Consider the following 15,112-nt stretch of genomic DNA (forward strand, 5'->3'; position numbering starts at 1 on the left):
GTCACTGATAGCTGGGCCCCTGCTGTATCCGACGGCGGATTAACCCTTTCTATGCCACGGTCAGCGCTGACCACGACATAGAAAGCATTTGCGGCGAGTGAGGATCTCCATCAGTTGACGGAGACCCGATGGGTGAGAAGGCTGCCTTCTACGGAATGCCTAGGAGATTCAGCCCCAGGCTAGGTCTTCTAGGCAACTGTTAGTGTATTACACAATGTAATACACTAACAGGAAGATGTATTGTAATGTACTGCAGAGGGGATCAAACCCCCAAAAGTTGAAGTCCCAGAGTGGGACAGAGGTAAAAAAAAAAGTCCCTTTCCCCTGAGTTTATCATAAAAAATACTAAACAAAACCACACATTGGGTATCTCCATGTCTAACATACAGCTCTATAAAAATATCAATTGACCTAACCCCTCAGATGAACACCGTAAAAAAATAAATAAAAACTGCCAAAAAAGTGTAATACCAAGTGATCAAAAGTCATATGCATCCCAATAGTACCAATGAAACAGTCACCTCATCCTGCAAAAAATGAGCCTCTACATAAGACAGTCACAAAAAAACCCCGAAAAAAACAAAAACACACGTTTGATATCGTCATGTCTGTAACAACCTGCTCTATAAAAATAGCACATGATCTAACCTTTCACATGAACATTGTAAAAAAACAAAAAATAACTGACAGAACCACAATTTTTGGGTTACCTTTAGAGATAAGTGAATTTCATGTTCTGAAATTCGTTCATGCTTTGTTTGGTGGTAAAAACAGAATTGCGCTATGGATTCCGTTACCACGGATCATAACGCAATTCTATGACGGAATGCATAACTGAATGCCTTTGGAGGCATTCCGTTATTCATTCCGTCATAATAGAATTCTATGGCCAGCATAACGGATCTGTCCCGCTTCAGTTATGCAGGAGAGGACTCCCCTGCATAACTGAAACGGGACGGATCCATTTGCAGCCCATAGACTTCTATTCTATTGCGTAATATACAGCAATCAAATGTACCCCAAAATATCAATTAACCCCCTCAGCCCCCAGTGCTTAAACACCCTGAAAGACCAGGCCACTTTTTACACTTCTGACCTACACTACTTTCACCGTTTATTGCTCGGTCATGCAACTTACCACCCAAATGAATTTTACCTCCTTTTCTTCTCACTAATAGAGCTTTCATTTGGTGGTATTTCATTGCTGCTGACATTTTTACTTTTTTTGTTATTAATCGAAATTTAACGATTTTTTTGCAAAAAAATGACATTTTTCACTTTCAGTTGTAAAATTTTGCAAAAAAAACGAGATCCATATAGAAATTTTGCTCTAAATTTATAGTTCTACATGTCTTTGATAAAAAAAAAATGTTTGGGTAAAAAAAAAATGGTTTGGGTAAAAGTTATAGCGTTTACAAACTATGGTACAAAAATGTGAATTTCCGCTTTTTGAAGCCGCTCTGACTTTCTGAGCACCTGTCATGTTTCCTGAGGTTCTACAATGCCCAGACAGTACAAACACCCCACAAATGACCCCATTTCTGAAAGTACACACCCTAAGGTATTCGCTGATGGGCATAGTGAGTTCATAGAACTTTTTATTTTTTGTCACAAGTTAGCGGAAAATGATGATTTTATTTTTTTTTTCTTACAAAGTCTCATATTCCACTAACTTGTGACAAAAAATAAAAAGTTCTATGAACTCACTATGCCCATCAGCGAATACCTTGGGGTCTCTTCTTTCCAAAATGGGGTCACTTGTGGGGTAGTTATACTGCCCTGGCATTCTAGGGGCCCAAATGTGTGGTAAGTAGGTAAATGACCTGTGAAATCCGAAAGGTGCTCTTTGGAATGTGGGCCCCTTTGCCCCCCTAGGCTGCAAAAAAGTGTCACACATCTGGTATCTCCGTACTCAGGAGAAGTTGAGGAATGTGTTTTGGGGTGTCTTTTTACATATACCCATGCTGGGTGAGATAAATATCTTGGTCAAATGCCAACTTTGTATAAAAAAATGGGAAAAGTTGTCTTTTGCCAAGATATTTCTCTCACCCAGCATGGGTATATGTAAAATGACACCCCAAAACACATTCCCCAACTTCTCCCGATTACGGAGATACCAGATGTGTGACACTTTTTTGCAGCCTAGGTGGGCAAAGGGGCCCATATTCAAAAGAGCACCTTTCGGATTTCAAAGGTCATTTTTTACAGAATTTGATTTCAAACTCCTTACCACACATTTGGGCCCCTAGAATGCCAGGGCAGTATAACTACCCCACAAGTGACCCCATTTTGGAAAGAAGAGACCCCAAGGTATTCGCTGATGGGCATAGTGAGTTCATGGAACTTTTTATTTTTTGTCACAAGTTAGTGGAATATGAGACTTTGTATGAAAAAAAAAAAAAAAAAAAAAAATAAGCATTTTCCACTAACTTGTGACAAAAAATAGAAAATTCTAGGAACTCGCCATGCCCCTCACGGAATACCTTGGGGTGTCTTCTTTCCAAAATGGGGTCACTTGTGGGGTAGTTATACTGCCCTGGCATTTTCCAGGGGCCCTAATGTGTGGTAAGTAGGTAAATGACCTGTGAAATCCTAAAGGTGCTCTTTGGAATATGGGCCCCTTTGCCCACCTAGGCTGCAAAAAAGTGTCACACATGTGGTATCCCCGTATTCAGGAGACGTTGGGGAATGTGTTTTGGGGTGTCATTTTACATATACCCATGCTGGGTGAGAGAAATATCTTGGCAAAAGACAACTTTTCCCATTTTTTTATACAAAGTTGGCATTTGACCAAGATATTTCTCTCACCCAGCATGGGTATATGTAAAATGACACCCCAAAACACATTCCCCAACTTCTCCTGAGTACGGCGATACCAGATGTGTGACACTTTTTTGCAGCCTAGATGCGCAAAGGTGCCCAAATTCCTTTTAGGAGGGCATTTTTAGACATTTGGATACCAGACTTCTTCTCACGCTTTGGGGCCCCTAGAATGCCAGGGCAGTATAAATACCCCACATGTGACCCCATTTTGGAAAGAAGACACCCCAAGGTATTCAATGAGGGGCATGGCGAGTTCATAGAAATTTTTTTTTTTTGGCACAAGTTAGCGGAAATTGATATTTTTTATTTTTTTCTCACAAAGTCTCCCGTTCCGCTAACTTGGGACAAAAATTTCAATCTTTCATGGACTCAATATGCCCCTCACGGAATACCTGGGGGTGTCTTCTTTCCGAAATGGGGTCACATGTGGGGTATTTATACTGCCCTGGCATTCTAGGGGCCCTAAAGCGTGAGAAGAAGTCTGGAATATAAATGTCTAAAAAATTTTACGCATTTGGATTCCGTGAGGGGTATGGTGAGTTCATGTGAGATTTTATTTTTTGACACAAGTTAGTGGAATATGAGACTTTGTAAGAAAAAAAAAAAAAATTCCGCTAACTTGGGCCAAAAAAATATCTGAATGGAGCCTTACAGAGGGGTGATCAATGACAGGGGGGTTGATCAATGACAGGGGGGTGATCAATGACAGGGGGGTGATCAATGACAGGGGGGTGATCAGGGAGTCTATATGGGGTGATAACCACAGTCATTGATCACGCCCGTGTAAGGCTTCATTCAGACGTCCGGATGCGTTTTGCGGATCCGATCCATCTATCAGTGCATCCGTAAAAATCATGCGGACATCTGAATGGAGCTTTACAGGGGGGTAATCAATGACAGGGGGGTAATCAATGACAGGGGGGTGATCAGGGAGTCTATATGGGGTGATCACCACAGTCATTGATCATGCCCCTGTAAGGCTTCATTCAGACGTCCGGATGCGTTTTGCGGATCCGATCCATCTATCAGTGGATCCGTAAAAATCATGCGGACGTCTGAATGGAGCTTTACAGGGGGGTAATCAATGACAGGGGGGTAATCAATGACAGGGGGGTGATCAGGGAGTCTATATGGGGTGATCACCACAGTCATTGATCACGCCCCTGTAAGGCTTCATTCAGACGTCCGGATGCGTTTTGCGGATCCGATCCATCTATCAGTGGATCCGTAAAAATCATGCGGACGTCTGAATGGAGCTTTACAGGGGGTTGATCAATGACAGGGGGGTAATCAATGACAGGGGGGTGATCAGGGAGTCTATATGGGGTGATCAGGGGTGATTAGGGGTGATCAGGGGCTAATAAGGGGTTAATAAGTGACGGGGGGGGGGGGGTGTAGTGTAGTGTAGTGGTGCTTGGTGCTACTTTACTGAGCTACCTGTGTCCTCTGGTGGTCGATCCAAACAAAGGGGACCACCAGAGGACCAGGTAGCAGGTATATTAGACGCTGTTATCAAAACAGCGTCTAATATACCTGTTAGGGGTTAAAAAAAACACATCTCCAGCCTGCCAGCGAACGATCGCCGCTGGCAGGCTGGAGATCAACTCTCTTACCTTCCGTTCCTGTGAGCGCGCGCGCCTGTGTGCGCGCGTTCACAGGAAGTCTCGCGTCTCGCGAGATGACGCGTATATGCGTGACTGTGCGCAGGGCTGCCACCTCCGGAACGCGATCCTGCGTTAGGCGGTCCGGAGGTGGTTAAACTGTCACCTAATCCCGTAGTTTCCAAAATGGGGTCACCTTTTGGGAGTTTCTACTGTAGGGGTGCATCATGGTGGCTTCAAGTGGGACATGGTGTCTAAAAATAGTCCAGTAAAATCTGCCTTCCCAAAACCATGTGGCACTACTTTTCTTCTGCACCCTGCCGTGTGCCCTTACATCAGTTTACCACCACATGTGGGTTCTGTAAACTGCAGAATCAGGGTAATAGATTTTGAGTTTTGTTTGGCTGTTAACGGTTGATGTGTTACAGAAAAAAATGGAAAATTTGAAATATCTCCAATTTCCTTTAATTCTGGTGGAATACCTATAGGGTTAACAAAGTTTGTAAAATCTGTTTTGAATAACTTGAGGGTGTAGTTTTTCAAATGGGGTCATTTATGGGTGGTTTCCACTATATAAGCCACAAAGTGGGTTTTGGAAATTCTTAAAAAATTAAAGAATTGCTTCTAAAATTCTAAGGGTACTTTCACACTAGCGTTATTCTTTTCCGGTACCGAGTTCAGTCCTAGGGGCTCAATACCGGACAAAAAAAACTGATCAGTTTAATCCTAAGGGCTGTTTCACACGAGCGGATGCCGTGCGTGGCATCCGCTCCGTGAAAGAGTGCCAAGACCCGATGCAGACTGCAGAGGCACGGAGCATTAACATGACTGTTAATGCTCCGTGCCTCTCTGTGATCTCTTTACTATGAAATTTTCGTAGTAAAGAGATCACAGAGAGGCACGGAGCATTATCAGTCATGTTAATGCTCCGTGCCTCTGCAGTCTGCATCGGGTCTTGGCACTCTTTCACGGAGCGGATGCCACGCACGGCATCCGCTCGTGTGAAACAGCCCTAATGCATTCTGAATGGAGAGCATTCCGTTCAGTATGCATCAGTTCAGTCCCTCTTACGGTATTTGGCCGGAGAATATACCGCAGTAATTCCGGAACAATTGCCGGATCCGGCATTAATTTCCATTGAAATGTATTAGTGCCGGATCCGGCATTAATTTCCATTGAAATGTATTAGTGCCGGATCCAGCATTAAAATTGCTGCATTGACGGATCAAGTCTTCCGGTCTGCGCATGCACAGTCCTTTAAAAATGTGAAAATACTAAATAATAAATACCGGATGCGTTTTTCCAGATGACACCGGAGAGACGGATCCGGTATTGCAATGCATTTGTCAGACGGATCCGCATCAGGATCAGTCTACAAATTATATCTGTTTGCATACGGATTTCTGGCGACTGCCTGCCGGATCCTCACAATGCAAGTGTAAAAGTACCCTAAGCCTTCTAACGTCCCAAAAAAATAAATGACATTTTCAGTATGATGCCAAAATAAAGTAGACATATGGGGAATGTAAAGTAATACATATTTTATGAGGTATCACTATTTTAAAAGCAGAGAAACTGACATTTTGAAAATTGGTAAATTATGGATTTTTTTCATAAATAAAGGTGAAATATATTGACTCAAATTTATGACTGTCATGAAGTACAATGTGTCACAAGAAAAACTCAGCATGGCTTTGATAAGTAAAAGTGTTCCAAAGTTATTACCACATAAAGTGTCAGATTTGCAAAAAATGGCCTGGACAGGAGGGTGAAAACTGGCCCGGGGTAGAAGGGGTTAAATATCACAGGCCAAGTCAAGACAAGTAAAGAATAATAATAAATAATTACCTTGTCAGCAGCCTGGCTTACAGCTAATGCACAGGATATCTCTGCAGCTCCGCCACCATAAACAATGCGACTGTCACGTACCAAATTGCGAATGACACACAGTGCATCATGAAGTGAACGCTTGGCTTCTTCAATAATCTAAAAATAATGATGAAACATTTTTCTAATGATTTAATTCATGCTAGTAACCCACAAAAGTAAATAAAGCAGTCAAAAGGCTAGTGGCTGTAGGCATCTATCTACTCAGCCAGACAAGTACAAGATTTCAAATAAAGATGGTGACAACATGCAAGTACTTGCACTTACCTTTATGTGTTGTGCAGAAAGGCACAACTGCTAATCAGGCGTTGTCTCCTTAAAGGGAACCTATCACCTAGTTTTACCTTATAAAGCTGCGGACATGCACGGATAGATCTCTGCAATATAGCTCTGTCTCGTTTTATTTAGTTTAAAAAATGATTTGATAGATATGTAAATTAGCTAAGGTGCCCAAGGCGTGGTTACTTACGGTTAAGGAGCCCAGCCACGCCTGCATCCAGGAATCTCCTCATTGCTCACAAAGTTACAGTGCCGTAATCTCGCTATGCGAGAGCTAGCGCATGCACAGTGTTCGTTCCCTTTGCCGGCATCAGCCTTAGTGAACGAACTGCGCATGCGCTAGCTCGCGCATCACGAGATTACGGCACTGTAACTTTGTGAGCGAGGAGGAGATTCCTGGATGCAGGCATGGCTTGGCTCCTTAACCGTAAGTAACCACGCCTTGGGCACCTTACTTAGCTAATTTACATATCTATAAAATCTTTTTTTTAACGAAATAAAACCACACAGAGCTATGGGACAGGTATTTTGCGGACATGCTAGCGGAGATCTATCTGTGCATGTCCGAAGTTCTATAGGGTAAAACTAGGTGACAGATTTCCTTTAAGGCACAATTATTGGGAAGCAAGAGTTCCTTCACAATAACTGCCTGATCATCAACAGAGTTTAAGGCCTCATGCACACGACCGTTGTGTGCATCCGTGTCTGTTTTCAGTGATTTTCTGCGGACCCATTGACTTTCAATGGGTCCGTTGAAAACTCGGAAAATGCATCGTTTGTCATCCGCGTCCGTGATCCGTGTTTCCTGTCCGTCCAAAAAATAGGACCTGTCCTATTTTTTCGACGGACAACTGTTCGCGGACCCATTCAAGTCAATGGGTCCGTGAAAAAACACGGAGGCACACAAGATTCTCATCCGCAGGCTACTTTCGCACAGACGGATCCGCAGATTCGTCTGCATAACAGCTTTTCAGATCTGAGTTTTAACATCGTGAAAACTCAGATCCGACAGTATATTCTAACACAGAGGTGTTCCCATGGTGATGGGGACGCTTCAAGTTAGAATATACTAAGAACTGTGTACATAACTGCCCCCTGCTGCCTGGCAGCACCCGATCTCTTACAGGGGGCTGTGATCCGCACAATTAACCCCTCAGGGACCAGTTTCCCCCTCCCTTCCCAGTTTTAAATTCATTGGTGGCCAGTGCGGCCCCCCCCTCCCTCCCCTGTATTAAATTCACTGGTGGCCAGTGCGCGCCCCCCCTCCCTAGTTTTAAATTCATTGGTGGCCAGTGCGGCCCCCCCTCCCTCCCCTGTATTAAATTCATTGGTGGCCAGTGCGGCCTCCTCTCCCCTTAATTAAAATCCTCCCCCCGCCCCTGCACTGTCTGTGACCGGCCGGGCGCTCCTCCTATTGGTAAGTGACAGGTCTGTGCTATAAGCAATGCGCCACACAGACCTTTCACTTACCAGTAGGAGGAGGAGTGCCCGGCCGGTCACAGACAGCACAGGTAAGTATAATGCTTCTAAAATTGCAGTAGCGTTCTGGCTGCCATGGTAACCGATCGTAACACTCCGCTGCCACCAATGATGGGGGGGGGGGGGGGGGGTGTGATTTTAATTAGGAAGGGGAGGGGGGGGGGAGAGGGGAGGCCGCACTGGCCACCAATGAATTTAATACAGGGGAGGGAGGGGGGGCCGCACTGGCCACCGATTAATTTAATACTGGGGAGGAAGGGGGGTCTGCCCCCTGCTGCCTGGCAGCACCTGATTTCTTTCAGGGGGCTATGATCCGCACAATTAACCCCTCAGGTGCGGCACCTGAGGGGTTAATTGTGCGGATCACAGCCCCCTGTAAGAGATCGGGTGCTGCCAGGCAGCAGGGGGCAATCATGTACACAGTTCTTAGTATATTCTAACTTGAAGCGTCCCCATCACTATGGGAATGCCTCTGTGTTAGAATATACTGTCGGATCTGAGTTTTCACGATCTAACTCAAATCCGATGGTATATTCTAACAGAGGCGTTCCCATGGTGATGGTGATGCTTCAAGTTAAAATATACCATCGGATTGGAGAAAACTCCGATAGGGACTCCTGAAAGTCAATGGGGGACGGATCCGTTTGCAATTGCACCATATTGTGTCAACGTCAAACAGATCCGTCTCCATTGACTTGCATTGTAAGTCAGGACGGATCAGTTTGGCTCCGCGCAGCCAGGCGGACACCAAAACAACTTTTTTTTTTAAACTTTCCTTCATGTCTGGTGATCCTCCAAAAATCACGGAAGACACACGGAAGAAAAAAACAGACACTGATCACGGAACAACGTTTTGCGGACTGTGAAAAAATACTGTCGTGTGCATGAGGCCTAAGAGCTGCATTTACATGCAGCGATCACCTACACTACAATATTCATTGTTTCTTGGCAGCAGAGTACTGGTTACTTTACACAGCACAATCTGCTACCCAGAAACTATGACAGAGTTGTCTGCACGAAAGATCATTTCACATAATGAACGAGAGTTTTGCTTGCTCATTAGATGATCTGAGGCACCTTTACACAATCATTCGTTTTGGATAATCGGAGCGAATGCTATGGCTGCTTCTTCACACAGCAGACATCTGGGGCTAATGTTCGCAAGGAGAGAATACCAATCACAGACATTTAAAGAGGACCTTTCACCATAATAAAACCTCTAAACTAACTATACAGACATGGAGAGCGGCGCCCAGGGATCTCCCTGCACTTACTGTTATACCTGGGCGCTGCTCCGTTCTCCCGGTATAGCCTCCGGTATCTTCATAGTTAGGCTCCACCCAGGGGAACCTGACACCGTCTCTTTCTCCTATGCTGTAGCGCTGGCCAATCGCAGCGCTCAGCTCATAGCCTGAGAGGTTTTTTTTTCTCTCAGTATATGAGCTGAGCGCTGCGATTGGCCAGCGCTACAGCATGGAAGAAAGACGCCGGCAGGTTCCCCTGGGTGGAGCCTAACTATGAAGATACCGGAGGCTATAACCGGAGATCGGAGCGGCGCCCAGGTATAACAGTGAGTGCAGGGGGATCCCTGGGTGCCGCTCTACGCGTCTGTATAGTTAGTTTAGAGGTTTTATTATGGTGAAAGGTCCTCTTTAACTCCTCAAATGCAGTGGTCAAATGGAGCAGGGAACAGCGCAGAATTTGAGGGATCTAGTAAGCGTTTTGACACAGACGTTTCAAAGAATTTAGAGACGCTTGGATGTGAAAATACATTTCATCCAATAAAATGTTGCTTTAGTCCCAAATTATATATATTTTTTTTATCCTATTACCCCTTGTGAAAATGAAAAAGTGGTCGTAAACTGCTGTTTGTGAACAAGTCAGACCTCAGAAGAGAATGAGCCCCTTTTGGTTTTTGGAATTATTTTGCTGCAGTGGTTTTTGGGTGCCATCACATTTGCAGAGACCCTTAGGTACCTGGACAGTAATACTGCCAATAAGTGACCATTTTAGAAACTACACCACTCAAGTTATTTATCAAAGGGTAGAGTGAGCATTTTGACACCACCAATGTTTTTCAGAAATTAATGAGCAGGTGCCTGTGCAAAGGGAAGCTTGCAAGTTTTCCACAGATAATGCATTTCAGTCTCCAATACCTGTGTTCAGCTTCTGTCATCTGAGATACACCATGGTTTTAAGTTATTGGACGGGTTCTATTAGGGACAGAAATGCCATAAACATTGGCGTAGACTGTTTTGGAGAGGTGTGAGGGCTTACTTTTTGTGGGGCGAGTTGCCATTGGTACAGTTTTAGGGTACATGCAACTTTCTGAACACTTTTTGGGAAGCAGGACAGTATTATTACAGAGATACCAATTTCATATAGCTTTTAAGTTTTGCTACTTTTAAACAATTAAAACATTTATTAAAAAAAGATATTTGTGTCTGCACTTTCTGAGAACCTGCAATGGTCTTTTTGCAGGATGAGTTGGCGTTTTCATTGGTACCACTGGGTACATAAGATTTTTTTGGATCACTTCATATTATGTTTTTTTATGGTGTTCACCTGACTGGGTAGATCATGTGATATTTTTATTGAGCTAGTACACGGAGATACATAAATAGGTCTGTTTTTCTTTTGCTATTTTTTTTTCGATAGTTAATGGCTTAATGGGGAGTAAGGAGCTTTTTTGCAGTACAAATTGAGAAACCCACCTGGAGTGGGCATCATATCCACCTGCTCTATAAAAATATCACATGATCCACCCAGTCAGGTGAACGCCGTAATAAAATAAATACAGTGCCAAAACAGCCATTTTCTGGTCACCTTGCCTCACAAAAAGTGGAATACAATGCGATCAAAAAGTCTTAAGTACCCCAAAGTGGTCCCAATCAAACTCATCTCATCCCGCAAAAAATGCGCCCCTACCTAAGACAATCGCCAAAAAAAAAAAAAAATATGACTTTCAGAAAATGGAAACACAAAAAACAGATTTTATTCTGTTTAAAAAGGCTTTCAATGTATAAAACATAAAAGTAAAAATGATAGACATAATAAGTATCACCGCATTTGTAACAACCTGGTCTATATAAATATCACATTATGAGCCCCATCAGGTGAATGCTGCAAATTTTTTATTTATGTTTTTTTAAACTAAGCCAAGCCAAAACAGCCATTTTTTGTCACATTGCCTCACAAAAAGTGTAATACCAAGCAATCAAAAAGTCTTATGCACCCCAAAATGGTACCAATGAAAAAGTCCCCTCATCCCACAAAAAACTAACCCCCCCCCCCCCACACACACGAGAATCACTCAAAAAATAAAAACCAATGGCACCCGTAAACCAATCAAAATCTGCGCAGCAAAAGCCATATGGCGTTCCTTCCGTTCTGAGCGCTGCCATGTGCCCCCACAGCAGTTTACCACTACATATGGGGTGTTGCTGTATTCAGGAGAAAATGGGTAACAAATTATGAGGTGCTTTTTCTCCTATTACTCCTTGTGAAAATGAAAAACTTAGGGCTAAAGCAACACTTTATTCGAAGAAATAAAACTTCATTTTCACGACCAAGTGTTTCTGAATTCCGTAACACGCTTAGGGGGTCAGTGCTCAGTATCCCCCTTAATATATTCTTTAAGGGGGTGTAGTTTCCAAAATGGGGTCACTTTGAGGGTTTCCACTGTAGGGGTATGTCAGGGTCTCTTCAAATACAAAATGGTGCCTAAAAACCATTCTAGCAAAATCTGCCTCAAAAATCAATATGACGCTCCTTTCCTTCTGACCACTGCCACGTGCCCATAGAGCAGTTTACCACCACATATGGAGTATTTCTGTAAACTGCAGAATCAGAGTAACGTATATTTTGCTGTTAACCCTTGCTGTTTTTTTTTATTTCACCTTCATTTTCCCTCTAATTCTTGTGGAACACCTAAAGGGTTAACAAAGTTTGTAACATCAGCTTTAAATAACTTGAGAGGTGTAGTTTCTAAATTGGTGTCATTTATGCATGGTTTCTATTATGTAAGCCACTTGTAAGTCTCTTGTTTATCACCCTGGCAGATCGCTACACAACTAGGCCAAGTTGTCTGTACTGTTAAGGCTGTTAAGATGAATTTTTCTGCAACTGTCACGTTGCAGTGCGACACCATAGACTAGAATTATAAAAATTGTTGTGCGACATCAAAGTCGTGCAACACATGTTGCAGTGTAGTTGTGCCCTATGTGTGGCGCGACAAATGTCGTCGTGTAGCCCTAGCCTAAAAGTTGCTTTGGTACGGTAGTTGGAAAAACAATGAGGAACTGGAATGACCGCAAGAGCTGCACAGAGTTGAATCTTGACATGAACAGATCTGACTTGAACAATGGCGCATGGTGAACCATTCTGTAATGCAAGAGAAATTGGATGTCAAATCCAATGCCTAGGGTGAAAACAGTGTCTACACTAACCATCAGAAGGCATTTGCACAAGATTGGGCTACGAGCCTGATGTCCAGCTACAGGTGTTCCACTGACCTCACGCCACTGCTCTCAAAGGCTATTTTAGTGAATAGCAAGATGGCAAAAGAACTGACTTCCTCCTGATGGAGCTTGGGGGTATAGCCCGAGGAGGAGGAGCTCTCTTTTATATTTGCATAGTGTCCCTCCTAGTAATACTTTTAAGCTATACCCATGGTCCGTGTCCCCCAATGGAATGTACGAGAAAGTGGTCCATCCTCTTCTGCGATAAGTTCCACTTTTGTTGTGGGCGCAATGATAGCCAGAGACTGGTGTGGAGTCCATGAGGTCAACACCATAAAGAGGCCTTCACAAGGGAATGTCACACTAGTCCTACTCCCGGGATTGTGGGGTGGCATAATGTAAAGTAGCTGGATCCCTCTAGTCTTCATTTCTGGCACACTAACAGCTCAGTGTTACATTGATTTGGACATGGAACCAGTGATACGGTCATTTCTCCAGAGCGTTCCAAGGAGAGCTTTTCAACAGGGTACATCCGATCCCACGTTGCTTAAATGTCCTAAATGTGCTACACCATGGCCTGCAGTATCCCCAGACTTCTCTCCCATTGAGCACATCTGGGACATCACTGATTGGCAATAGCAAAGGGAGCTGTCAACAGCGAATTGTGATGATTTGCATGCCCAAGTGCATTCAGCATGGCAGAACATTCCCCACACAATCATTAACAACCTTATTGACAGCATGACGAAGGCATGCAAGTGTGTGTGATTTTCTGCATGTGCCACTCAGACTGAAACTGAATAAATCAAGATATTTTGTTTTTATTTTTGTTTATTGATCCTGTGATTTCATAAGTACTAAACTGTACCCATTTTTGCTTCCGCAAAATACAATAACATCAGCATCTACACCAACAACCACATTTTGCTGTACTGTTACACTCCAAAGGTGAGAAAACTTTGTCAGACAAAACATGTGAACAAGAGGGTGTAGCACCAGGCCCTGAGAGAGGAGATCTGTTCTGTCTGGAAGAATACAGGGTTGATCTATTGACATATCAAGCCAGAATGGGGCAAATTAGGCTTATTGCACACGAACACATAGGCACCGTTCCTTGTGCATTCTGCATCACAGATGCGGACCTATTCACTTCAATGGGTCCACAAATCCGGAGACGCAGAATATAACCCTATGGAAGCACTACGGAGTGCTTCCTTGGGGTTTCGTCCCGTACTTCTGTTCTGCAAAAAATAGAACATGTGCTATCTTTTTGCAGAACGGCCGGATCGCGGACCCATGAAAGTGAATGGGTCCATGATCCGCTGCCACATGGTGGGTGTTCGTGCATTGCAGGGTGCACACGTTCGTGTGCAAGAGGCCCAAGGATAACAGTCAACCTGTCTTCTTGCGTATTCCTCACCAGTTTTGGGACTAGACAAATGGAGGGAAAGGAAAATAAAATAAAAAAGAAGATTTTTTGTGAAACTCACCTGTAAAATCTTTTTCTCAACTTTTCCATTGGGGGACACAGACCATGACCATGGGTATAGCCTAGAGGTATTAGTAGGAGGGACACTATGCAAATACAAAAGAGCTCCTCCTCCTCGGGCTATACCCCCCGACTCCACCAGGAGAAACTCAGGCGTTGCAAAAGCAGTAGGAGAAGGAGACAAGAAAAAAATAATGGAAGCCATTGGACAAAAGCCCATGAGGTCCAACCACAAACAGAAACTGAACTGAAAACCCCTCCTGCAACAGGCAGAATGGGTGGGAGCTGTATCCCCCAATGGAAAAGTAGAGAAAAAGATTTTACAGGTGAGTTTCACAAAAAAAAAATCTCCTTTTCTCATACTTTTTTCCATTGGGGGACACAGACCATGGGACGTCCTAAAGCAGTCCATGGGGTGGGAAAAATATCAGCACCACCAGGAGGAACATCCAACGGTCAAACAGGAATCACAGCCTGTAAAACCCTGCGGCCAAAGACAGCATCAGCCGAAGCCAGAGAATGCAACTGATAAAACTTCGTAAAGGTATGTAAAGGACGACCAGGTGGCCGCCTTACACAGCTGAGACGCAGAGGCACAATTGCGCCTTGCCCAGGAAGCCCCCACCGCCCTAGTGGAGTGAGCGATAATCCAAGCCGGGGGAACCCTACCATGAGCGCGATAAGCCGCGGAAATAGCCGAACGGATCCATCGCGCTACAGTGACCTTGGAGGCCGCCAGACCCCTACGAGGTCCCTCGGGAATCACAAAGAGGGAATCTGAACGGCGGACGGAAGCGGTAGCCGTGAGATACACTTTCAAGGCCCGGACGACATCCAGGGAATGTAGAGCGCGTTCCTTGGGGTTTGCCGAAGAAGGGCAAAAGGAGGGCAGGACAAGATCCTCGTTAAGGTGGAAAGGAGAGACCACCTTAGGCAAAAAGGAGGGAACCGGACGGAGCACAACCTTATCCTGGTGAAAAACCAGAAAAGGCTCCTGGCAGGAAAGAGCGGCGAGCTCCGACAGCCGTCTGATGGAAGTTATGGCCACAAGGAAGACCACTTTCCAGGTGAGAAAAGTCAGGGAGACCTCTCTC

General features: G+C 44.2%; 1 protein-coding gene across 1 annotated transcript in view; it reads right to left on the reverse strand.

Moving 5' to 3' along the window:
• Nucleotides 1–15,112, reverse strand: part of CCT5 (chaperonin containing TCP1 subunit 5) — a 147,724-nt gene that overhangs the window by 23,970 nt on the left and 108,642 nt on the right. Inside the window, exon 9 of the mRNA XM_040431690.1 lies at nt 6,273–6,410. Coding sequence (XP_040287624.1) covers nt 6,273–6,410 — 138 coding nt within the window. The remainder of the gene's footprint in view (nt 1–6,272; nt 6,411–15,112) is intronic.

This window comes from Bufo bufo, chromosome 5, assembly GCF_905171765.1.
Source record: "Bufo bufo chromosome 5, aBufBuf1.1, whole genome shotgun sequence".
Lineage (NCBI taxonomy): Eukaryota > Metazoa > Chordata > Amphibia > Anura > Bufonidae > Bufo > Bufo bufo.